At 36.8% G+C, this 25,772-nt stretch overlaps 1 protein-coding gene across 2 annotated transcripts in view; it reads right to left on the bottom strand.

Moving 5' to 3' along the window:
* LOC149567292 (ubiquitin-like-specific protease 1D) overlaps window positions 1-25,772 on the bottom strand; it is a 146,659-nt gene that overhangs the window by 104,870 nt on the left and 16,017 nt on the right. The window contains exons 3-5 of one of the 2 annotated variants that reach the window (XM_089820459.1): window positions 19,447-19,498; window positions 16,190-16,287; window positions 15,754-16,040 (exon numbers count right to left, since the gene is read on the bottom strand). In XM_089820459.1, the coding sequence (XP_089676585.1) occupies window positions 15,754-16,040; window positions 16,190-16,287; window positions 19,447-19,498 (437 nt within the window). Of the gene's footprint in view, window positions 1-15,753; window positions 16,041-16,189; window positions 16,312-19,446; window positions 19,499-25,772 lie in introns of both variants that reach the window. The other variant, XM_089820458.1, reaches the window with a different exon arrangement.

Raw genomic sequence — 25,772 nt, 5'->3', positions numbered from 1 at the left:
ACATAGATCCTTATTGTGATTGGACATTTACAAAGGAGGAGATCTACAATTTGGAGAGGCAGGCTATAGAGGAGAGTGGATTCACAGTGCACTTGGATAACATTCAAGAGGATGAGGACAATGACGAGTCATTACTAGTGTCAAGACCATCTACATCTAGGATGGAGGTCGAGTCATAGCCCGTACTGCAGAGGGAGGAAGCACAGCCATAGTAGACTTCTAGGGTTAGACCCCCTACCAATCCAATAGTTTTTACTAGAGTTGTTGGGAAGGGGAAGAGGAAGATGTAAACTATTTTGATGTTGTACTTGTATTTATTTATAGGTTTACAAAGACAATTTATATTCACTTGAAAAGTGAATAAGTATTGAAAAAGTGATCTTATTATCGACTTCTCACTTTTTGAAATAGAAAATTTGAGAGCTTTTGAGAATCCTCTTCTAAAGGATTCGAATTCTATTCGTTCTAGGAGCTGTGAGCATGGGTTTTTTCGCGAGGTCAGTCTTGTTGGATTCGGCTCGAGGAGTTCTTTCTTTGCCATCACTTTCAACAGTTTTGGTGGGATATTTATTTTATTCTGCAGATTTCAATTTCGGCCCCTTTTGTTGCGAAGTAGGGCCTTCCCATTTTGTCGTTTTTGCTCCGTTTAAGCTTTTGTTTCTTGTAGCAGAATGTTAGGAGGTTGAGAACTAGTGTTCCCCTCCATTGTTGTTGGCTAGTTCTACCTGGTTGATCGGGTACAAACATTTTCCTTGTTTTCGAGATGGGGGTTTGGGGTTTTGATATCATTAGTTTGCTTCAGAATTTAAAATTCAGACTTTGATTACAAGCCATCAGCGTTCCATGCGAGGATGTGACTTTATGCCCTATTTGCATTTATATATATCTAGACTCGGCATGTTTGATATCTTAACACATTTACTAATTCATAAAATGCATTTCCTCATTGAATTCTGCGAAAAAATGCATTTCTAATTAAATTCAAGCAATTTTTTTACGTTCTTGATAAATTGTCAATTTATCTCTGATTTCTAGAAAAAAAATTCCCTTGGCAATAAGTTCTCGTTAATGATATTTTGAACTATATATTCTATATCAAAGCCATAAACTAGGAGTTTACTTACATCACTACAAGTCATTCAAGTCTCATTGTATTAATGTTGATTACATTTGTATCGGGCATTGTATATTACCGATAATATGTTATGTGAATCGGCGAATCGGGCATTGTATATTAATACTAATATCACTGATATTATGGTTATCACCGATCGAATGTGAATTAAACTGTATCTGAACATTTCCTCTACCAAGAATTTTGAACTCCTCTCCACCACCAAACACAACTGAATCACTGTAGGGATAGAAGTCTATAAACCAATCACGCGAAAAATGATGTGACACACCAGAGTTGATATACCAAGTGGATGATTAGGCTAAATCAGAAGGGCTTTTAGCCATAAACGCATAGAAAGCAGATTCCTTTTGTTCAGAATGTTCAGCTACATTTGCCTGTGGATTTGACCTTCCCAACTTCTTTTCTTCGGAAGCGAGTTGCTGACCACAGTCTTTCTTCATGTGACCATGCTTGTGACAGTAATGGCACTGAACACTCTTCTGTCGATAACTGCCTGAGAAATTATGCGAACTGCCCTGTTGTGATGACTAAGAAGACTGAAGTTTTGCTGCAAAAGCTTGTTCTAATGAGGATGAGGAAGTATAGTTACCATATCTTCTTCCTCCATCTTTCGACCGATGGCTTCAAGCTGATCACGAATGCCCTTAATCTTTGTGAGATGTTCCTATAAGGACATTTGTTCATCCATCATAAGGGAAAACAACTGATTCTTCCGAAAGAACATGCGACTCTTGTTAGATATCCCATGCAACTCCTTCAAATATTTCCAAATGTGTGTTGCAGACTTGCCAAAGGGAATCTGAGACAACTGATCATCTGTGACAAAGAGCTTGAGAAGCATAACAGCTTCTCGATTTCAATCATCGAATTTATCCTAATCTGCTTGTACGGAGGTTGGACGGGTCTCTATGCCTAGAACTAGCTCATCCAGATGAGGATACTCGAAGATGGTCAGCATTGACTGCTTCCAGGTGTTGTAATTGCTGCTATTAAACTGCTAACTATTTTCTAGCATCAAGTTAGTCACAGATGCCATTTGCACAGATTTCAAGGCAAATTTTAAATGGACCTAGAAAAAACTGAGTCCCTAGAAGACTAGGCAAAAAACCACAAGAAATCTGAAGTAGGATCACAAATTTGTTGGCTCGAAAAATGAGGTACCCAGAAAATTCTGATGAAAACCTAGATAAGGTTTCGAAAAACCCACCACAAATATGAAATCCAAAACAAATTCTAGTTTCAAAAATTAGTGTTTTGAAAGAAAACCCTAATCAACAGCAAAGGAAGGACACGATATTTGTTGCAGATGCAATCAAAAAATGGCAATTAAGACCAGTAAAATAAGTCACAAAAGAGACGAAAGAAGAGGCACCCGTGAATATTCAAACGCCTAACTCATGAGTATTCTGACGTGAATCTCAACCAAACAACATGAATTTGGTTGCAAAAGACGGAGCACAAGAACACAGGAGCACAAGTCGTGACAATTTCAACAGAGGCTTGGACACGGGCGAAAGACCATGACCGAGAAATAGGTCGGATAACTTTGAAAAAGACGAAGTTATAATATCTTAGCTCTTAGAAAATTTTGAAAATGAAAAACAAACCGGCTCTGATACCATAAAATAATCAATAATGTATAATTAATTACACAGAGCTTACAAGCTCATATATACAAAACGAATATACAGAAAATAGAAACTATCTAAATAGATAGAGCATTAGTAAATATTAGAAATATTCTAATAAAGGAAAGAATAAATTAACTTGAGAGGTTCTTTACTATTGATCTGATTATTGTCAATTGCATTTTATATGAATTTGGGAGAAGAAGCTAAGGGTTTCTAATTTCAATTAGTCATTGGAGAGCGTCAATTCTTTAATGTTGCAACCATTTAAGGTGGTGAAATATCCACTGAATTTGGCATTTACGAGAGCTTCATTTTGGAGTTCTATTTGTGCTTAAAGTAAAGGAATAACCGAAAGGTTTGAAGAATATTGAAGGACTATCAAGTGCAAACCTGAAGATTCATCATTGGCAGCCATTAGTAATCATTTTTTTAAGTTTTTGTTCTTGCTGCTACAGTACGCGTGAAGAATGTTGCACTACATTATTTGTGCTTGATTCCGATTGCAACTTTCATCTCCATCATTGGGCATCACTATTATTAGGTTCCTCTTGCAACTATTAGTATTTTGCATTGTAATCTTAGGTATATAATTTTGTTGTTGCAAGTGATAACTCAGAATCAGATTTGGCATACTATAGTCATTATTGTAAGCCAATTAGTCTTGGTAAATTCATAGCAACATTATACAAGGGAATGAATTCAATAAAGAAGATATATGTTGCATACCATTTGTTTGACGAAATGTCCATCTAATAGCATATATGATCAGCATAATAGTTGTATGCTAATTGTTTATCAAAATGTCAGTTGTAGGTATGCATTCCATATCTAGTTTTCATGTATAAGCATTGAAAATACCAAAAACAATTGCACTTGCATATTAGTTCATTGTAAGAGTTATTGTAAATATCATTTGCGAACATTCTAAATTCCTTGGCATCATTCAAACTATATCAGACAATCTGAAACACCAAAAAATTAGAAAAGAGAAAGGCAACATATAAGTGTTTGACAATATTCCTTGAGCCAAAATCAGTCAGTTTGGGCAAGGGATATTACATTGGTATCAGAGCTAAATCTTGCCATCATGAGAGTTTAACAATCACATGTAGCCACTGTTACAAACGTAAATGCCAGAATACTTGATATTAAACAGAGATCAAAACGATCAATAATGCTCACTCTTGTAGCTTATTGTAAATATTAGAATGTTTCTAATATTTAGGTGTAGTCTAGAATAGAATGTTTCTAATATTTAGGTGTAGTCTAGAATAGAATGTTTCTATTCTATTCAATTCTCCTTTTGAATATATTGATCGTTTTGCTCTCTGTTTAATATCAAGTATTCTGGCATTTACGTTTGTGACATTGTATCAGAGCCAATTTTCGAAATTATTTTGTGATCCTTGCTTTCTAAAAAGCCTGAGATTTCAACTAGAGTTTTTGTCTGAGGTTTTTGTGTCTGAGATTTCGACCAGTCTACCCTAAAAATTGTGACTTCCAAACATGTTTTTCTGCAACTCCCGTCATCTGCAAAACGCATGGAAATCGTGGACGATTATCTGCAACTCGCGATTTTTCTTTTCTGCTCTCATGTTCTGAAACTTGCATTTGTGGCTAAGGAACTCACGTCTTTTTTGGTGTTGAAAATCACGGGTTTACCTTTGGCGAAAAATCACAGCTCATTTCTGGTTTTGGGCTCGCGACTGGTATTTACCTCTGCTGTGCAACCGATTTTTGTGTTTGGTGCCGTTTTTGGGAGATCCACGGCTCAGTTACAGACGGCTCTAGTTTTTAAAACTCGCGGCTTCATTCCAACTCAAGGCTTTGTGTTGCAAAATGCCTGCTCCTGCCATCATTTGGAGGTCAAACTCAGTGTTTTTGCACCGTCTCAGCCTGAAGTCGTGATCTGGGAAATAGATTTGGTTTTTTCAATCGACATTTTCTATTGTCTTTGACCTTCCATGGCCGCCGACTGAGTTTTGGCTTCGAAACCCTAATTTTTGGGGTCCGAATTTTTTTTGATTTCATATTTGTGGTGGGTTTTTTGAGATCTCAAATGGGTTGTCGTTAGATTTTTCTGGGTGTCTCATTTTTTGTGCTTCGATTTTCAAGCCAGCGGATCCGGATTCCGACAACATTTTATTTCTGGATTCCATTTGAGCATCTGTATCAGCAACATCAAAAGTCAGACTCAATTAAACAGCAAGCCCATGCTGCCCAACACTCAGAGCAAAAAGAATCTATCTATCATGCCTTTATTGCAAGCATACCTGCAAATCATGTGAAATCTTCTGCCTGGTACATCGATTTTGGTGCCTCCCGACATTTCACTCATAGGCGTGATTGGTTTGTTGAATTCACTCCCTATTCTGACTCAATAATCTTTGGAGGCGGCGAAGAATACAATATTGTCGGCAAGGAAAATATTCAGATTCAGTCTGGAGGAAGAAAACTCATGTTCCTCAATGTATGTTATGTTCCTGGCATGAAACATAATCTTCTGTCTATTAGTCAGATTATGAAGCACTCTCCTCAGTTGGATGTCGTTTTCAGTGGATATAAGTGTTCGATTATTGATCGTGCTTCTCGCACCACCCTTGTTGTCGGTCTTGAGGATCATGGTATTTATGAACTTGTAGATTCAGGCGATTCCCTTGAGCATGCTTTCATTGCCGAATCATCCACTCTCAGCAGTCTCTGGCATCAACGATACGGTCATCTGAACATTCAGTATCTAGCACAACTTGCTCGGGATAATTTAGTCCATGGCCTACCTAATATTCAGACCTAGAACCATCGCATTTGCGGAGCTTGTCAAGCAGGGAAGCAACATAGGACACCATTTAAGAATGGTGAATCATGGCAGGCATCTAGAGTGCTCTAGCTGGTCCATGCTGATGTATGTGGTCCTATGAATACTCCTATTACTGGGAACAGGTTTTTTTTACTCTTTGTGGATGATTTCAGTCGCAAAATGTGGGTATATTTTCTTAAGCAAAAATCAAATGCTTTTCTTATATTTCAGCAGTTTAAAGCTCTAGTAGAAAAAGAGTCTAGTTCCTCCATCTGTACTCTTAGGACCGATAATGGGGGGGAATTCTGTTCTTTTGCTTTCTTTGCCTTCTGTACTACTCATGGCATTAGACATCAATTCACCACACCTCACACCCCTCAGCAAAACGGTGTTGTAGAGTGTCGAAACTGTACTATCACAGAAATGGCTAGGGCTATGCTAGAACATAGAAATGTTCCTAGAAAATAATGGGCAAAAGCATTATCCATAGCTATCTACTTCCTTAACCGGTCACCCACCCTTGCAATTAATCATAAGACTCCTGAGAAAGCCCAGTCTGGTCACAAACCTAGGATCAACCATTTGAAATTTTTTGGCTCTCTAGCATATGTATGGATTCTTGATGCCAAACGCACTAAGTTGGATTCCAAAAGCCAAAAACTTATGTTTACAGGATACAATCACACACATAAGGCCTACAGACTAATTGATGTAAATATTGATTGTTTAATCATCAAACACAACATCGAGATGTTGTGTTTGATGAGGAACTCAGACCATTTCTGCTCTCTGACTACCCACCACATTCCGAGATTCAGTCTTCAGCAATCTCTGACTTGGGTTCCTCTATTTTATATGAGTCATCTAATGCTACCGATACACCACCTCAGCCACTTCCAGATAATACAGCTCTTGCTCCTACTCCTCATCTAGCTATTCCGACTACATCTAATATTGGCTCCTCGACTCTTCCGCCAAAATGGTGGGCTCAAACGATTAGTGATCTTCGTCCTAATGAACTCATTGAGGGTAGAACCTCCAGAAATAAGAGCATTCAGAACAACACAGTTAATATAGCTCTTATGGCCAACATCCATAGCATCCCTAAGCCCCAGACATATGTAGAGGCCAAAGGAATTCCAGAATGGGAACAAGCAATGGATGCTGAGCTTCAGAGTCTTCAAAAGAACCACACCTGGGTTCTTTTAGATCTCCCTCCTGGGAAGAAACCCATTAGCTGTAAATGGGTCTATAAGGTCAAGTACCATGCGGATGGAACCTTGGACAAATACAAAGCCAGACTTGTTGCTCGAGGATTCACCCAAGGCGAAGGCATTGACTATGAGGAGACATTTGCTCCGATAGCCAAGATGAGCACTATTCACATTCTTCTTGCCATTGCAGCTCAGTAAGGTTGGAAAGTTCATCAGATGGATGTGAAGAGTGCCTTTCTCAATGGTGAATTACAAGAAGAAGTCTACATGACACAGCCCCCAAGTTTTAAGGTTGCCAATTCAGAACCAAAAGTATGTAGACTCCAGAAGGCCATCTATGGTCTTAAACAGGCTCCTAGGGCTTGGTACATAAAGATTGATCAGTACTTGGTTAATCAGGGATTTCAGCATAGCCCATCAGATAGTAATCTGTATATTAAACACTCTGGTAATGATATTCTTTTGTTTGTTGTCTATGTGGATGATCTGATCATTACTGGGAGTTCAAAACATTTGATTTCACATATCAAACAGGATCTATGCAGAACTTTTGATATGACCGATCTTGGATTGCTTCATTATTGTTTAGGTATTGAGGTTTGGCAGACTGACAATAGTATTTTTTTGTCTCAGTCCAAGTATGCCAGAAATTTGCTTGACAAGTTTCGAATGCAGGATTGCAAACCTGCCTCCACTCCTATGGAGACTGGTCTGAAATTGTCCGCACAATCTGATTCTCCTCCTGTAGATGAAACACTCTTCAGGCAGCTAGTAGGTAGTCTCATCTACCTCACTACTACTAGACCTGATCTCAGTTTTGCAGTCAGCTACATCTCACAGTTCATGACGAACCCCAAGACTGATCATTGGATTGCAGCGAAACGTGTGTTACGCTATGTACATGGTACTACAGATTATGGTGTTCTTTACACAAGGAGTACTACTCCTCAGCTCAGTGGATTCACCGATTCCGATTGGGTCGGCTCAGTTGATGACAGGAAATCTACATCTGGTTATGTGATTAGTATCGGATCTGCAGCAGTTACCTGGACTAGTAAGAAGCAACAGGCACATCCACTCTCTTTTACAGAAGCAAAATATAGAGGAGCTGTCAAGGCAGCTTGTGAAGCAATTTGGCTCCGTCAGATGCTTGCAGATATGCATATTTCTCAAGCAACTTCTTTGTTTACAGACAATCAGGCAGTACTCAAACTTGCCAAAAACCCAATGTTTCATGAACGGATTAAGCACATCGAGCTTCATTGCCATTATATCCAACAGTTAGTAGAAGATGGATCTATTCAGTTACTCTATGTCCCTACCTCAGAGCAACCAACAGATATTTTCACGAAACCTCTTGGTCCTGACAAGTTTGATAAATTCAGGGGATCTATTGGTGTAGTAAATAGATTGAGCATTTAGGGGGGGTATTAGAATAATCTTTAATGCTCACTCTTGTAGCTTATTGTAAATATTAGAATGTTTCTAATATTTAGGTGAGTCTAGAATAGAATGTTTCTGTTCTATTCGATTCTCCTTTTGTATATATTGAGCGTTTTGATCTCTGTTTAATATCAAGTATTCTGGCATTTACATTTGTAACAGCGGCTACATATGATTGGTAAACCCTCATGATGGCAGGATTTAGCTCTGATACCAATGTAATATCCCTTGCCCAAACTGACTGATTTTGGCTCAAGGAATATTGGGGTTGGCTCTCACAGATTTTACACTCGCAAGTGAGCTTTGTTTGATAGGGAACAAGAATTTGATAGGCGGCCAAACACCATGGCTGGCAAGCAAGAGGATAGCCCACCAAGAGACAATAAGAATGAGGATCAGAAAACAAGGGAGTTTTTCAAAGCAATGGTCACAGGACAAGAGCGGATGGCTCATGCTTTGCAAGCACTCACCACAAGGTTGAGTGCATGAACCCACATGATAGACAGAATCAAGAACAAGGGGATAACAGGAGTGCAATGGGATCATCTAGAGCTCATAGAGCTCTTTCCTAAATAGCAGACAGGCCCACCCATCCTACCTGTGTTAGAAAGCAACCAGTACAGGAGCCAGCAAAGGAAGTTGAGGATGGGACATTTGTAGATATCCTTATGGATGCTAATGATGAATGGGAATTATTGGCACCGTAGGTGCCGGAGAGAATGACTTTTCAGAGGTTTGTGAACCAAAGAAGAGAACACTACCATGCAGTCAGACAAGACAAGAGACCCAGGGGACAGAATAATGAGTTGAAGCATGCTACAAGCAAGCTTGCTTTGTCCACTTTTGATGGTAGTGGTAGATTGACTACAAAAGCTTAGATACACAAGCTTGATACTTTTCTAGAACTAAAGCCTATGACAGAGATTAAGGCAATAAAATATGCGGCTTTACATTTAGAGGGAGTAGCACACGATTGGTGGTATCATGGGTTGATCACACTTCAGCACAATCGGGTGACTTCTTACAAGGACTTTGTGGACAAATTGGTTGAGAGGTTTGACAAGAAAGGCCCAAAGATTTACTTTGGAGACCTCGCAAAGCTCAAGCAAACAGGGAGTTTGGAGCATTTCATCAATGAGTTTCAACGGTATTCAGTTATGGTGCCAGATATATCAAAGTGGAGGTTGATAGTTTTATTTATTGAAGGATTATATGAACCACTGAGAGTTTGGATAAAGACTTTTGATCCTTTCACTTTGCAGGAGGCTATGAGGAAAGCCAAAAGCATGGAGCATGCAGCTCCAACAAATAAATTTCAGCCCAAGGGTGCATCACCTAGCAAAGACAACAAACCATTCTTCAAGAAACTTGAGAGGAATGAAACAAAAACTAAAAATAAAGATAAATCATTTGCTCCTTTGAATAGAGAGACATTCAATGATTTAAAGAAGAAAAAACTTCATTTTTATTATAGAAGACCCTATGACATGAACCATGACTGTCCTTTGAGGCCAAAGGGGAAAGCAAACACGGTTATGTGGGCTTATTATGAGGATTATAATTCTGAAAAATCGAACCAACAATCTGAAAATGAGGAATCAATTGAAGAAAATCAAGACACAGATGATGAAAAGTTGAACAAAATGGCTACAAGTGATGAGACAATTGAGGGTAGACTTAAGGAGGCCCATCTCACTGGTGTACAACAAGAGGGATCATTCAGGATGAGAGGGGTATTGGCTAGTCAGCGAGTTATCACTTTGTTTGATATAGGTGTTAATCAGAATTTTGTTGATTCCAAGTTGATTGAGAGGTGTGAGATACAGACAAAGCAGTTTGAGGGTCTGAGAGTGAGGGTAGCTGATGGCTACATCCTCAAATGTGATAGGAAGATTATAGGTCTGCCCCTAAAGATCAACAACTTTGATTTCAAAACAGATTTTTATGTTGTTAACATGGGTGATATGGATTTAGTTCTTGGCATGACTTGGCTACATGATATTGGAGAGTTCACTCTCAATTTGAGAGATATGGAAGTGAAATTTCAATCATATGGGAAGACCCATATACTTAAGGCCATTCGTGACAATGGGTTTAGAATGATGTCTTGCTGATGTATAGAGAGCTTGTTGAGACACAACTAGGTTGAGTGGGCAGCCCGTTGCACTTTAATGCCATCACAGGGGCTGCAAAAATCAAAATATCACCTAGACATACAGGAACTGAGAATCAAGCACGACAAGGTTTTAAGTGAAATACCACCAAGTAGACCTCCAGATAGAGGTGCTCAGCATATGATGGAGTTAGAGGAGGGTGCTAAACCCTTCATGATCACAGCCTACAGGCATCCAAAGAGATTGAACAATGAGACTGAGAAAACCATCAAGGAACTACTTGCTATGGGGCACATTAGACCAAGTAAGTCGTCTTTCGCTTCTTTTGTGATTTTGGTGAAGAAGAAGGATAAAACTCTTAGAATGTGCATAGATTACAGAGTCTTGAACAAGAAGACTATCAAAAATAGGTACCCCATCCCACGAATTGATGAGTTATTAGATGAGTTATTAGATGAGCTACATGGAGCATGTTTCTTCTCCAAAATTGATTTGAGATCAGGCTATCATCAGATTCAAGTAAGAGAGTAGGCTATAGAGAAGACGACATTCAGGTGTCATTGTGGTCATTTTGAATTTGTAGTTATGTCATTTGGGCTAACCAATGCTCCACTACTTTTTAGTTCACAATGTATAGTCTTTCAACATTAGTTGAGGAAATTTGTGTTAGTCTTCTTTGATGACATCCTGGTGTATAATAGGACATGGGATGAGCATGTAAGGCACTTAGACACTATGTTGAGCATTTTGAGTAGGGAGTCCAAATGCGATTTGGGATTATCAAAGTTATTATATCTGGTCACATTATTAGTGCTTAGGGAGTACACATAGATCCTAAAAAGATTCTTGTTATTATTGAGTGGCCTACTCTAGTGAACCTAACACAGTTGAGAGAATTTTTGGGGTTGTGTGGGTTCTACAAGAGGTTTGTTAGTGGATATTCCAGGCATGCAGCACCCTTGACGGACTTGATGAAAAAGGGGGCTTTCTTATAGACTCTTGAGGCACAGAAGGGTTTTGATAAATTCAAAGAGTTGATGAATTCTTGTCCAGTGCTAACATTACCAGATTTTAGCAAACCTTTTGAGATGCATTGTGATGCATCCGATGAAAGTATTGGAGCGGTGCTTATGCAAAACAAGCACCCAATTGCTTATGAGTAGGAAGCTTAGGGGGCCTGAGAGGAGCTTTAGCATTATGATAAGGAAATGTTGGTCATAATGCATGCTTTGGCCAAATTCAAGCAGTATTTAGTGGGTAGCAAGTTCAGCACAAAAACTAACCACAATAACCTAAAATATTTCCTGGGGCAGCGAGATCTTAATGATAGGCAGCAAAAACGGGTAAGCAAATTATAGGCCTATGACTTTGATATTACCTATTTCAAGGGGACACAGAATTAGTAGCAGATGCCTTGTCACGAAGACTCCACTTGATCTTGATGACATATATATCAGAGGATTGAAGACATTTGATCCTTGTAGAGTATGCAAAGGATACATGGGCATTGGGATTCATAGATGGATCGATCCAGAATAGTGATTTCACCCTTGTGAATGAGCTCATCATTTACAAAAGGGCGCATTTATTTGGTGCCAAGGTCAGAGGTGAGGAGGATGGTGTTGAGAGTTTATCATGACTCACCTATGGTAGGACATCTAGGTTTTTACAAAACCTACCAACAGGTTCATGAGTGCTTTTCTTGGAAAGGGCTCAAAGTTGAGGTGTTGCAGTACATTAGAGAGTTCCCTACTTACTAGCAGAATAAACAAGAGCACTCTTACCCATTCGGCTTACTTCAGCCACTTCCGATTCCTGACAGGAAGTGGGAGTGTTTGTCCATAGACTTCATCACAGGACTGCTGAGAGCCCAAGGTAGAGACTGTATATATGTTGTTGATCAGCTTACGAAATTTGCCCACTTCTTCCCGATCACTACTACATACGCTGCTAAGCAAGTGGCAAATTTATTCTTTAGAGAGGTATTCAAATTGCATGGCTTACCTCAGAGCATCGTCAGCGACAGGAATAACAGATTTATGAGTCACTTTTGGCAGGAGTTGTTCAAATTGTGCAGGACAGAGCTCACTTCGAGTACTAGCTACCACCCCCAAACAGATGGTCAGACAAAGATAGTGAACAAATGGGTGGAAGGATACCTCAAGAATTACATAGCAGGGCAGCAGAAGGCTTGGGTTAAGTGGATATATCTATGTGAGTATTGTTATAATTCCACTTATCACGTCTATCCAGATGTCACCATTCATGGCATTATATGGATATGAGGCACCCAATTTCATGGATTTGTAGCTATCAAATAGTAGAGTGCCTAGTGCTGGACACTTATTAGAAGAGAGCCAGGACATTGTAAAGGCTCTTAAGGAGAATATCATTTAAGGCATAGAATCAGCAAAAGCAATATGCTGATCAAAAGAGGACTGGGCGGGTTTTTGAGGTAGGTGATATGGTATATGTGATGTTGTAACCTTACCGCCAGTCCACTCTCAAAAAGAGTGGTGCCGAGAAACTCAAGCCGCATTATTATGGGCCTTTTAGGATGATTAGGAGAGTTGGAGAGGTGGCTTATGAGTTAAATTTGCTATCAGATAGTAGAGTGCATAATGTCTTTCATGTATCACATCTCAAGAATGCGTTCAGACATCAAATTGTTCCCTCCACAATGCTTCCTCCCTTGGATGATGAGGGAAAGTTGGTGTTAGTACCTAAGGCTATCATTGAGTTTAGGGAAAAGAATTTGAGGAAGCGCACAATCAGAGAGTATTTGGTCAAATGGAAGGACATGCTAGTTGAGGATGCTACTTGAGAGAGTGAGAAGATTTTAAAGTATTCAGAGTTGAGATTGCTTGAGGACAAGCAATTTCAGGAGGGGCAGACTGTGATGTCCCCTTCTCGCTAGATACTTTAGTTTAGCTATGGTTTAGCTTATTATTGGACCCTCGTAGGCTAATGAAGATAGTTAGAGGGTCTTTTGAGGATTGATTCATCACCAACACTCCGGGATTTATGGATTTGGCCTTCGTTCGATATCATTTGGACTCCATTTTTCATACTTACTATGTATAGTAAGTCAAGAGTAATAGAGATGGACCCTTTCTATTTTTAGAAAGTGTATTTGGTCACATGGGGAATTATGAGGATAGATTCCTATTTCAAACGGCATGGCAATTAGACAAGTATTTCAAGAGATATTAAAGTTCAAGTGACTTAAGTGATTTATTTAAATTTTTTTTTGTTATTATAAAGTTATAAAGTAACTTATAATAATAAAGTCACTTTAATATTATAAAGCGCAATAATAAGAGTATCTTTTATCCCACATTGAGGAGAAAAGTAAGTGAGCACCCACAAGGAAAGAATAATTTAACTTGAGAGGTTCTTTTCTATTTATCTGATGTTGTCGATTGCATTTGATATGAATTTGGGAGAAGAAGCTAAGGGTTTATGATTTCAATTAGCCATTGGAGAGCATCAATTCTTCAGTTTTGCAACCATTTGAGGTGGTGAAATACCTACTGAATTTGGCATTCAAGAGAGTTTCATTCTAGAGTTCTATTTGTGCTTAAAGTAAAGGAATAACGGAAGGATTTGAAGAATATTGAAGGACTATCGAGTGCAAACCTGAAGATTCATCATTGGCAGCCATTAGTAATCAGCTTTTTTAAGTTTTTGTTCTTGCTGCTACAGTACACGTGAACAATGTCGTGCTACGGTATTTGTGTTTGATTTCAATTGCAACTTTCATCTCCATCATTGGGCATCACTATTATCAGGTTCCTCTTGCAACTATTAGAAGTCAGCATTGTAATCTTAGGCATTTGATTTTGTTGTTGTAAGTGATAACTCAAAATCAGATTTGGCATTGTTGTAGTCATTATTGTAAGCCAATTAGTCTTGGTAAATCCATAGCAACATTGTACATGAGAATGAAAATTTAATAAAGAAGATATATGTTGCATACCATTTGTTTGACGAAATGTCCATCTAATAGCATATATGATCAGCATAATAGTTGTATGCCAATTGTTTGTCAAAATGTTAGTTGGCTGTAGGTATGCATTCCATATCTAGTTCTCATGTATATGCATTGAAAATACCAAAAAGAACTACACTTGCATATTAGTTCATTGTAAGAGGTATTGTAAATATCATTTGCGAACATTCTAAATTTCTTGGCATCATTCAAACTATATCAAACAATCTAAAACACAAAAAAAATAGTAAAGAGAAAGGCAGCATGCAAGTGTTTGAGAATATTCCTTGAGCCAAAATCGGTCAGTTCGGGCATGGGACATTACAGTCACTATGATTTTGTATGGTATTTTGATATTAAGCATATCTATCCTAAAATCCCTTTTGAATCCATCTTCTATTTCTACTCTATATAATCAATATTTTGACTAGATTTAGGGATTTAGTTTAGTTGCAAACCTTTTGAATGTGACTTGGTTTTGTATCTCGAATCTTTCAAAATGCATAATCCATGTCCATGTTGACTGTAGCTATTGTGATCAGTTGATTAGGTTTTCAATTGAATGATATATCAGTTGATGTTCTCAGTGATAAAATGTTTTGTTTTGTCCTTTTGTGAAGCAAACATGTTTATTGTAGTTGTGATGGGGCCTTCATAAGTTTTCAACAGTTTCAGAGTTTACTATGATAGTGCAATCTCTATGATTAAGCATTCTTTTGATATTAATAAAATTTGGAATGTAGTGTTGTTAGTAGAATTTTACTGTCCACTGACATCATACAACAAGCCTCAAAAGACTACTCACATATCACTTAGTGAAATACTTTATTATTAACTTAGCAATGAATTTATCGACTTCATACAAAACTTACCAAAGAATCATTTACTACAAAGCTTACATACTACACTGCATTCTACTATTTTACACAAACTTTCCATTTTAGAAAATGCATGGGCTAAACTCTCTATCTCTATGCCACTGAAATGCCTTTCAATTTAAAAATTTAGACATTTTTGTCTCTTTTTCTACATTTTTTTAAATCCAACTTTTCCTAGGCTTTTTCTTGTTTAATTCCTGGCTTTTAAATAAATCTTATACTTTTAGTTTGCCAATTTTTTCCCCAAAAGATATTTGATGCTACGTTAGAATGTAAAATATTTTGACTATTGGTGCATTTCAAGTAACGAATTTTTCATCTCAAATAAGACAATAGTGACTATTGAAAAGAATAAGGGGTATAGAAACATATGGAAAACCCATCCCAAAACCAGAAAATGCAGCGAGTACACATGCATGCTACTTCAATAGACATGCACAAAAACTAAAAAGCAATGAAATGTATATGCATGTGGAAATTGTTTGCACCCAGCTTACCAAAATGTATATGGACATGAAAAACAAGCATAACTGAAAAATAAACTTACCTTCCATCAGATAGGATTGGCCCACAATCTTCTAAGATCACAGAAACCCCAGAAAATCTTGGCTTCTTATTTCTAGCAACAGAATTTGTCAAGTTCCCTTCTTCACTGACTCGATTAATAGGACTGCGAGAAACCAATTTTCTGGGAGAGCGTCGAATGCTATTTACTTCTCTGTTACTAGAATGTTGCAGACCATGTCCAGTCAACTTCTTTTGCCCTTGACATAAAAATCTCAACTCATCTTCAAATGCATTGGCCGTCTTATCTGCCTTATTAGTATCATCTGGCTGATGATGTGAAAAAGAAACAAGTGAATTTCATTTCAACAACAGTAATAGCATCAATAAAGGAGTCAAAAGAAGCAACATCAACTCAGCTAGCATCGTGTAGAATTATCTTCCATTAAAACATAGCAGAAACAAGTCCAGATAGTCACCTTTACTTCTCTTTGTTGTAAAGCATCCCTGTGGCGAACTGGTGTACGCCTTTGATGTTCAGTTGTTGAACGAGGGGAGTCAAAGCTTCCAAATGTTTCTGCAATTAACTTGGCATTTACCTCTACTTCATTCAGAGCACCATGTGGAATGTAAATGGAATGTATTTCGTATCACAAACAACACATATAACAATACACATATTGTGCAAGAATATATTGCATAATCACATTATAATTAGATATGCATATGGCAAGGTTGGACCAAAATAATGACTCGAGAGAGATGTCATGAGCCATAATTGTCAATGCAAATGTGCTATCTAAATCTTAGAGTACTTGGTGAATATCTCTGATATTCTGGGAAACCAATACTCTTGATGTCAAACGTATTATCAGAACCTTATGATCATTTAAGCACATAATGAATCTCAAATAAGTTGACATACATGAATATTATAAGAGTTGACATTCTAATATCAAAATGATTTGATATCCAAGGTCATATGAGCTGAAAATCTTTGTTCTACTGTGTATGATTCATGTTTATCTTCCCTAGCTAAGAGGGAGTGTTAATAATTATAGCATCGATTAGATAAACGTAACATAAACCTTAAAACAAAACATTTAATTGATTAAAATGAGAATATGATATTATATATTGAAATATATAAATATATATAATTATACATGCTTTTGAATATATATATATATATATATATATATAATATCTTAAGGTTTATATATATATATATAATATCTTAAGGTTTATATATATATATACTTATTCATTTTCAAGTATTATATATTAATCCTTATTAATATATACATAATTATTCATTATGTATTCGGGCATCTTTAGGGATATTCCCTTTATCCTACCGAGTTCCTTCTTATTATGTTTTGCATCAGGCATTTTAGTTTACTCTTCTCCTTCATGATCTTCGGCACGTTCCTTTGTTATGCATTCGAGCTACTATCTTTAATCTCCATCGGGTTTCTTTATGTCTTAAGGAATGGATTAGTTTAGTCTTTATCATATGTCGATAAGGAGACGTGTCCTTTTAAGTCTTCACCCTTTCAATCCTATTTATAAGGAGAAAGGCCAATTATTCTAGGAGATAAGAAAGGAAGAAAGTATGTTGAAGGAGATAATAAAGGAATTATTAAGTGTTAGAAATCTCTCATCTTATGCCAAACAAGCAACATCGTCATCAGCATTACAGTTAGGGAAGTCAATCCCGTGAGAACTAGGATAGAGAAGATTGGACAATGATAGAAGGGTTGATAATATTATGGACGTAGATAATGGGCATGTTTCCACTAACAAAGAAACGATTGTTATCAAACAATATTCAATTAAAGGAAGTACATATAGCTATAGATCTCGAAACGCATGTCTGCTGTCATCATCTTCAGCATGGACAAATACAAGCACAGATATTACCACTAATTTGAAATAGAGGAGTGGAGATGATCTATTACGAGTCTTAGCATATTATGAAGCACACCAAATTAACTCCCTCTTACATGTCAACGACAGAACATAAAGTAATAAAAGGAATAAATAAATCGTCATCCCATATTTCTACCATCAGTATAGCCAAGAATTAGTTGACTAAGGTATAAGGAGGAATCTTTAGAATTGGGAAGGGTATTATAGAACCGCAGATGCAATCCTGAAAGATAGAAATACAATATATATGAGCTTAAGGACAGAGAAGGAAGGAACGAGTTTTGGAAAAGCTTGGGAAAAGATAATAATACAGGAAGTACAAAATTCAGCGTCTTGCACGTAGAATCTGCGGTAGAATAAAATACATCAATCTAGCGATAAAGGAAGGAAAATAATAATAAGGTGGTACGTTTATATCCTACCCGGCGCATGCAATATCTTCTTAAACCCTTGGTCACGCAGCAGGGATCCACACTGTACCGTGGACTGTCAACCTGCAAGCCTTTCTCGCCAGGTACGATGCCTAATCCACGCATTATAATACATTACAGAGTTCACAAATAATTGAGGGATTTTGTTATAAACAATTGCAATTAACTGCGCGTACTACCAATCGATGATTGGTGTATAACGTAAGTTTAATTAAATAACAAAGTCTCATCAACTTAAATTGTTGACAATGATCTATTAATATACATGGAATGCAATCGGACCAATATATATATATATATATATATATATATATATATATATATATATATAACTTTAAATTGATTCCATTCTATTCAATCCAAGATTTATAGATTTAAATTGATTTTTAGGTTCATAAAGCAATTCGCATAAGTAAGGCATATACATTAATTTGATTAAAATATATATGAGTATATATTTATATATTTGATGATATATGGTTCAGAATAGATATAAACGTATCACATATACATAAACATTGCTTTATATATATGTTAAATATTTCAAATTGTAATATTGTGTACAATAATATTGAAATATCATTACATTACACAATCTTAAGGCTTAACATTAAATGTGCTTTCAACTATAGTCCAGGAAGCTTACTCTCGTCTGAGTAATGAAATCTTTAGATAGGGAGTGGGTGGAGGGAGAGGCCGAGTAAATTCCAGCACCTGACAGTATCCTCCAGGGAGCCGCTTGTAGCTTGTTTCACGCGCCCTTTGCACCGTCAATCTACCGTCTCCAGATTGTCGTAACCAGAGGAGAGAAGATTGCTTGGCACTATGAAATAGAATTCATTAAATAAATTAAAATAATTGAATTATAATACTCAACTCCTCAATATTGAATTAATAAGGGTCCAAGGCATGTTTAAATCTAAATGACTTCCTAACTTATACGAAATTTGAACCACAGGTCAAAGATTTATAAAAGGGGTCATTACAGAGAAGTCTTGATATATATCTAACATTATCCTGGCTAACAACTAAGTTGCCCCAGGATATGGATCGCTCGGATACCAGATTGTTACATATAGATGCACCCTAACATCTAAAAAATAGTTTCAAGAGAACATGACAGGAGCAGCAACTTGCTGGCAGCTCTAGCTAATGCAATGGGCATCCAAGGTATGTAGTGCAGGAAGTTATAATCAATAAATGCAAATGGGAAGAGTAAATTAGCATTAGGAAAAGTATTCTCTATCATCATTCTTTTCTGCCAAAAATAAAGACAAGAAAAGCATTTCTGTAAAGGAATAGCATCAATAGACACCAAAAAATCAGATTTCCATATTGGTCTAATGAAAGGAAAAAGTTGGTACAATTCTCACCAGAATTAACATTTCTTTCACCCTTCACAGAATTGATACTCTCTAAACTTGACTGCAAAAACAAAAGCTAATATATCATTAATAAAATTTAGCAGGAGGAGCAAATAACCTCTTAATTATATTTATACTAATTAGACAATGTACAAGTATAGAGATAAATCAGTTCAGATAAGAAATGAAATAAATTATAAATTAAATTGTGAAGCACAGACTACCATAGATAGCTGTTAACAATAGAAAAAAGTAGCAATACTCTTTAAGTTGTAACATAAAAGTAACTCAATACACTTTACTAGGAGTCTGGAATGAAAATCTCTCGCAATTGCTTCACTTAGATTCATAACTACACACTGTACATGTTCACTGCCAAAATATGTAACAGATAAGCTAAAGCATAAGACAAGATAAATCATTGTCTTAAAATTCATGACTTGGTAAAATTTAGCAGACCCGATATTAACTCAAACTTGGTAACTCAGCAAAAACTAGAAAATTCATCATTTTTTTCAGTATTTAAATTTATTAACCCGTAAAACTCAACATTGAGCAAGTTTGCAGCACACAGTAACAAGTACAAAATGCCATGATTTTCACCCTACAACTCACTGAAATTCACCTGCAAGTAAGTGAGCAAATAACTCAGCAGCAGCTGCAGCTTATGGTTACATACGAGTTGCAGATGACACGTGGGGAGAAAGCAAATATGATCAAACCATAAATTAGGAACATCAATATACCATCGACTACATCCATGATTACTAGACAAGATATTACACATCCTACAGTTTGTAGGTCAGTAATAAACCATTAGTATATCTATTGATAAAAGTTGTAAGGGAATTGGATAGTTAGTTGTAGCGAAAGGATGCATCTGTTAGTTTGCTTAACCAACCAGAGTAGTATATAAGGACAGGTGAAAGTAATGTAAAGACAGATTTTGTATGGAATATTTTTTAAATCAATAATAAAGGATTTCCTTCACATTGCATGGTATTATGGTAATACTTTGTGTATTGTAATTAAGGCTGAGTATTGGTATGATAGATAGAAGTACTAGTACTACTTACAGCATACATTTTTTGTAGAGCTCATCTACATTTTTGGCATCCTTGCCTGTGTTCGAACCTAGAGGTCTTGTGACCATAATTTCACAACAATGAAGGTAATAGAGTGATGGGTTGGCTATTCCTACAAAAAGTACTAGTCACAGAGAGCGACATGGAGGAGGACAAAGTAACAAGGAAGGATCAAGTAACACAAGATTTGGTGCAGATGTGGGAAGTTTCTATCAATCAGTATGTGTGAAAGGAAGCCCAAGAGAAAGTGTTTCCTGAGAGCACAGTACATGACAAACTTTCAATCTCATCAACAATGTACGATCTCCTTGGACAGATACCTTGGTTACTATTAAGGAACCTAGTACAATTGGAGGAACAATGGGTCGAAGTTCAACATGAACAACAAAGGCAACAAGTGCTGCTGCAATTTGCTGAAAGGAACCAACAAGAAACACAGGAGAGAGACACGTCACAGCACAGAATGCGCAGCCAGTGAAACATTAATGCCCCTAATCTCAAATAAAGACCTCAAGCAATTAGTAGAAGAGGAAATTGAAGTAGAAGTTATGCTATGGCAGGCCTTACATATCAAAGAGCAAGAGGAGAGGCATCATCATCTAAAAGGACTTGTTGATCAATCAAAGGAACCAACCCACCTTGAAACAAATGCAGAAAACTTGATTGAAACTACCATAAGGAGAATAGCAAACTTGGCAATCTTCGAAGAACCAAAAACCAGGGTTGAGTGGATAGACCCGGAAACACCAGCACAAAGAGAATATTGTCCAAGCAGTGAAAGAAGCTCCAATTGGACAGAAGAAGAGGCACAAGGAAAAGGAGGAGAAATACCCTTGCCTTCAATAAACACACAAGTTGTAGGCGAACTAAAATGGTCAAAATAGTAGAAAAACAAAAACTCCCGAGATTCACAGGCGATGGGTTAGATGATCCAACATCACTATAAAAAAATTGATTACTATATGGCAAGCAAATGGAGAGAATAACCAGGATGAGTGGCTAAAAACATTTTCGACCACTCTAAGGAGGATTGCTATCGATTGGTATACGAAGTTAGAGGCTGGCAAGAAAGCATCATGGAAGGATCTTAGGACAACCTTTGAAGAAGAATTTAGATTATTAAGGGATGACGATGAAACAGTCACCGAAATATATAATACCAGATAAGGGAAAAATGAATCAGTACAAGCCTACATTCGGAGACTAAAGGCACTGATAGGCGAATTGGATGATAAACCAGCAGATAGATTGAAAAAATGGTGGTTTATGGAAGGTCTAGCTCCATCTCTATGACAGAAAATGAAGGTTGTACCACCATCCTCATACATTGATGCTTGCACACATGCCATAGAGATCGAAAGTAAAAACAAGACTTCAAAAGGAAGAAAGCAAAAGAGCAACAATGACAGCTGGAAGGAGAGAGTGGCGAAGAATCCAAGACAATACAAGCATTAAGGAGGGATATGGTGAGATGATGAAGGAGATGACTGTGGGGAAAAAAGGATCAAAAGAAGGGAAGTTTGGTGTATTGACTGCCAGCTAGAGAGCCACACAAAAGCCAATTGCTCAAATAAGGCATTCTACGATATATGTCAGATACTAAGACATTCCATTAAGGAATGTCCCTATAACCTGAAGGCGAGGAGAGTCATTGTCCTCAATTTTGACATCACAAAATAGAGGCAACCCTACACAACTTTTTCTCATGGATTCGTAGGTGCATCTTCTTTGATAACACGTTATAAGGCATCATGAAAACAATTCATTATCCCTGAATTGTCCTTGTGTAGTCTGGTTTATGTATTCTTTTGAAAGTTCTCCGTCAAGATTATCTCCAATTGTTTGTAGCTAAGAGTTTTCCTTCTTTTGCTGCAAACATTCAATTTTTGGTTAACTTTCTCATCTTTTTTTTGTTTTTATTTGAGTTGTAGATAGTTTGTGGTCTTGTTTTTGCTTTAGGTGAATAGCCCTTGGAATTCTGCCAAATCGGAGTTGTCTATCTCAAGTTATAAGGGAAAAAGTGGGGTTTTTCAGGTCAATTGCATATTTTTATTAAAAACCTCATAAAAGTGGGCTTTTATTGGTAATTGCATGATATAATGTTGTATTTGATATTTGAAGTGGATTTTATGGTCCATTTTAAAAAAATTCAACTCATTCCGAGTTGATTTGACCATAGTTTTCTATGTTTTATGAAAATAGCTTATTTCAAGGTTATTTTTCACGTTATTTTTCACGTTACTTTATCAAACTATAATTAAATATTAAATATGATTACATGAGACTACTTAAGTGTATAAGTGGGAAAGCCAATAGTGGCGTGTTGTGATGGTTAAGTTGTTGAGTTGTTATCCTTGCCATCAAGGTTCAAATCTCATGGGGATGAGGTCCCCCATTTGTGGCCTCACTAGTTCATAGCTCCAGGTCAAAGCGTTGACCTCTCTTTTTTTTTTCTTTTTTTTAAAGTGTATAAGTGGGATTTTTATTTCATATTGCATATATGCCCATGCAAAATACTCTATGAAAATCCACTTTCAATAAATTCTAAGTTCCAACATCATTTAAAGTGTGCTTTTTAAATGCAATTGCATATGTATTTGTGTTTAAAGTTCATTTTTAATAATTAAATGCATGTGTTTTAAAATCACCATTTAAAGTGGGTTTTTCAAACTCATTTACATGTAACTGCAAAATTAAGATGAGTTCTTCATTCATTTTAAGCGAAAATGGTGATTTTGGACCCAAATGCATATGTTTTTTGTTAAAATATATGCTTTCCTTTAATTCTAAATCATAAGTGGCGATTTTTGAGCCAACTGCATATGTTTTATAAAACATGTAAATGCTATTGAAATGTGGGTTTTGACTTGTAAATTCCACTTGGAGAAAAAGTGGACATTTTATATCATGTTGCATATATTTCCCATTATGCATATGCTTCCTAAAAACACGTTTTCATTAGCAATTGAAATGGTCAACTAAAAGTGGTGATTTTTGGTGGATATGAATAAATTTTATAACATGTGTTTGCTCCCAAAAGTTGTGTTTTCCTCTATCTAAGGCTAAGTGGCGATTTTCAAAGGGGATGCATATACTTCAAGACATGTTATAAGTTCCTAAATGCGTTTGGTCTTGAAAACGTCTTATCTCTCATGGATGGCAATTTTTGTTGGAACTGCATGTGTTTTGAAACATGGTTTTTCCCTTATAAACTATTTTCCTTCTTTTAAACGCTGAGCGGCGTTTTTGAAAGGAAATACATATGATTTGTGATATGTTAGGACTTCCAAATTGTGCATTTTGGCTTACAAACACCTTAACCCTTCTAGGCAGTGATTTTTGGAAGAGATGCATGCATTCCATACCATTTTGATGCTCTTCTAAAGTGCATTTGAAGTTTGCATTTCCTCGATAAGGCTATACACAGCGATTTTAAGAGTTTTTGCATACATTCACAATACATACATTTGAGCAAAAGCAGCCTATTTTGGGCTTGATCTCCATCAAAATACCGTGTGATCTCAAGGCATTTTTGCATCAACTCTTCAAGAGGCTATCTGAGGTAAGGGTTTTTTATTCCAATTTTGTTTTTCATCATTTTGCAAGCTCATCTTTGCCCTAGATGTCGTTTTTATGTCTTCGCATTTGAATTTGCTTGGTCAAAGTTTGTTGTTCCACATTTTGGGCATTGCATTTCTCTACCCATATCCAAGTCCCAATTCGAACCACATTATGAAGATTTTGAAATCTATTGAGTCTTGGTTTTGGACAAATCTAAAATCCGAAAATCTCTTGGATTCTTTTCAGATTTGCTCAAGATTTGGATAAGAATTTGTCTTTCTCATTTTTGGTGGAGTTGAGGTAATTTTCCTTGGTTAGTTTCTCTAACGTATTTGTATATATTTGTTGAATGTTCTTGCAAGTCATTGTCATTTCCATTTTTAGATTTGCATGCTTTTGCTTTTGAAGTTGTTCCTTCTATCTTCCATCTTCTTCTCCAAGTTGATAAGTTTGTTTTTCCCTCGCATGTGAATGCAAATTAAAACTCCACCATTACACATTCCATGTTCCTCCATATGGCTGCCCTATGGTTGAAGACTTTCCCACATGCTTGCTAGATAGAATTTCACATTTTGCACTTGTTAAAACATGAGATGCTCAATGTGTTATTTGTTTTTCCCCTTGCTCGCTTAAGTCCAAGCTTGCTGATCACATATGTAATTCATCCCAAAAAAACCATTTTAGGCTATTTTATTCATAATTTCGCCATTCTCAGCTTGACCCATTTGTTCATTCTCTATCCTTGCTCATTCCATCAATTTTCACCATCTATACCTTGTCCAAAATCTGTCAAAATTTTGCTATGGATCCTTCACATGAAGACGTTCTCATTTTATAGGATTTTCATGTAACAGTTGTGCAAGCGTACCATTTTGCAATGTCAAGAGAACCTACTCCAGCAAAAGGCAAGGACAAAAAGAAGATGGAGTATCAATACGATCAATATCATAACTCCATCCCTTAATCACAAGTAACTCCATATTGTGATGAAGTATGGGATACTGATATTTCTCACATGAATATTGTAGACTTTCTTGCAAGAGTTGATATTGCAGCTACTGAAGATATGGTGTGGGTCAAGCGGAATCATATTCATTTTCTATCCACTTTTCCCTTGGCAGCCCATGAACCAGAATTCATCCTTGCATGTGCAAGACACACTGATACAGCTTCACAAACCATCAAAGATTAGGATGGCAACACTATCATTAGTCTCGATCCAAAGACTATTAATCGTATATTTCATGTTCCTCACACTCTAGTTGTCACAAATATCACCAAGAAGAAGGCTATGGACAGGTAGAATGAGGTACTCCTTATTGTACTAAGTTTGTAAATGACAATTGGTTGATTATCAAGAGGCCAAATCTTGTCAAATGGCCAATCAAAGGAGTGCGCAGATAAGATTTCAAGGAAGAAATCAATGACCTCATCACACTTCTCAATCATTTGGTAGGGCTCAAAGATTCAAACACCTTCGAACCTTGGATGTATAAGTACATCTCACTCATAATACGATCAAAAAGGAATGTGTTTTGGGTTGAATTGGTGAGTGACTCAATATGTGAAATATGTGAGGAATTGGTGAACGTGTTATCTACTGATGTGTTCAACATGAACTCCTACATGGTATACATTGTTACTGCTCTGGGCACCCTTTCTGGTCTATCAACAAGACATGACAAGTCT

Source organism: Cupressus sempervirens, chromosome 3, assembly GCF_028749045.1.
Source record: "Cupressus sempervirens isolate cs-2001-9-10 chromosome 3, ASM2874904v1, whole genome shotgun sequence".
Lineage (NCBI taxonomy): Eukaryota > Viridiplantae > Streptophyta > Pinopsida > Cupressales > Cupressaceae > Cupressus > Cupressus sempervirens.
Note: the sequence above shows the minus strand (reverse complement) of the source record. Positions and strands in the feature narration are given on the sequence as shown.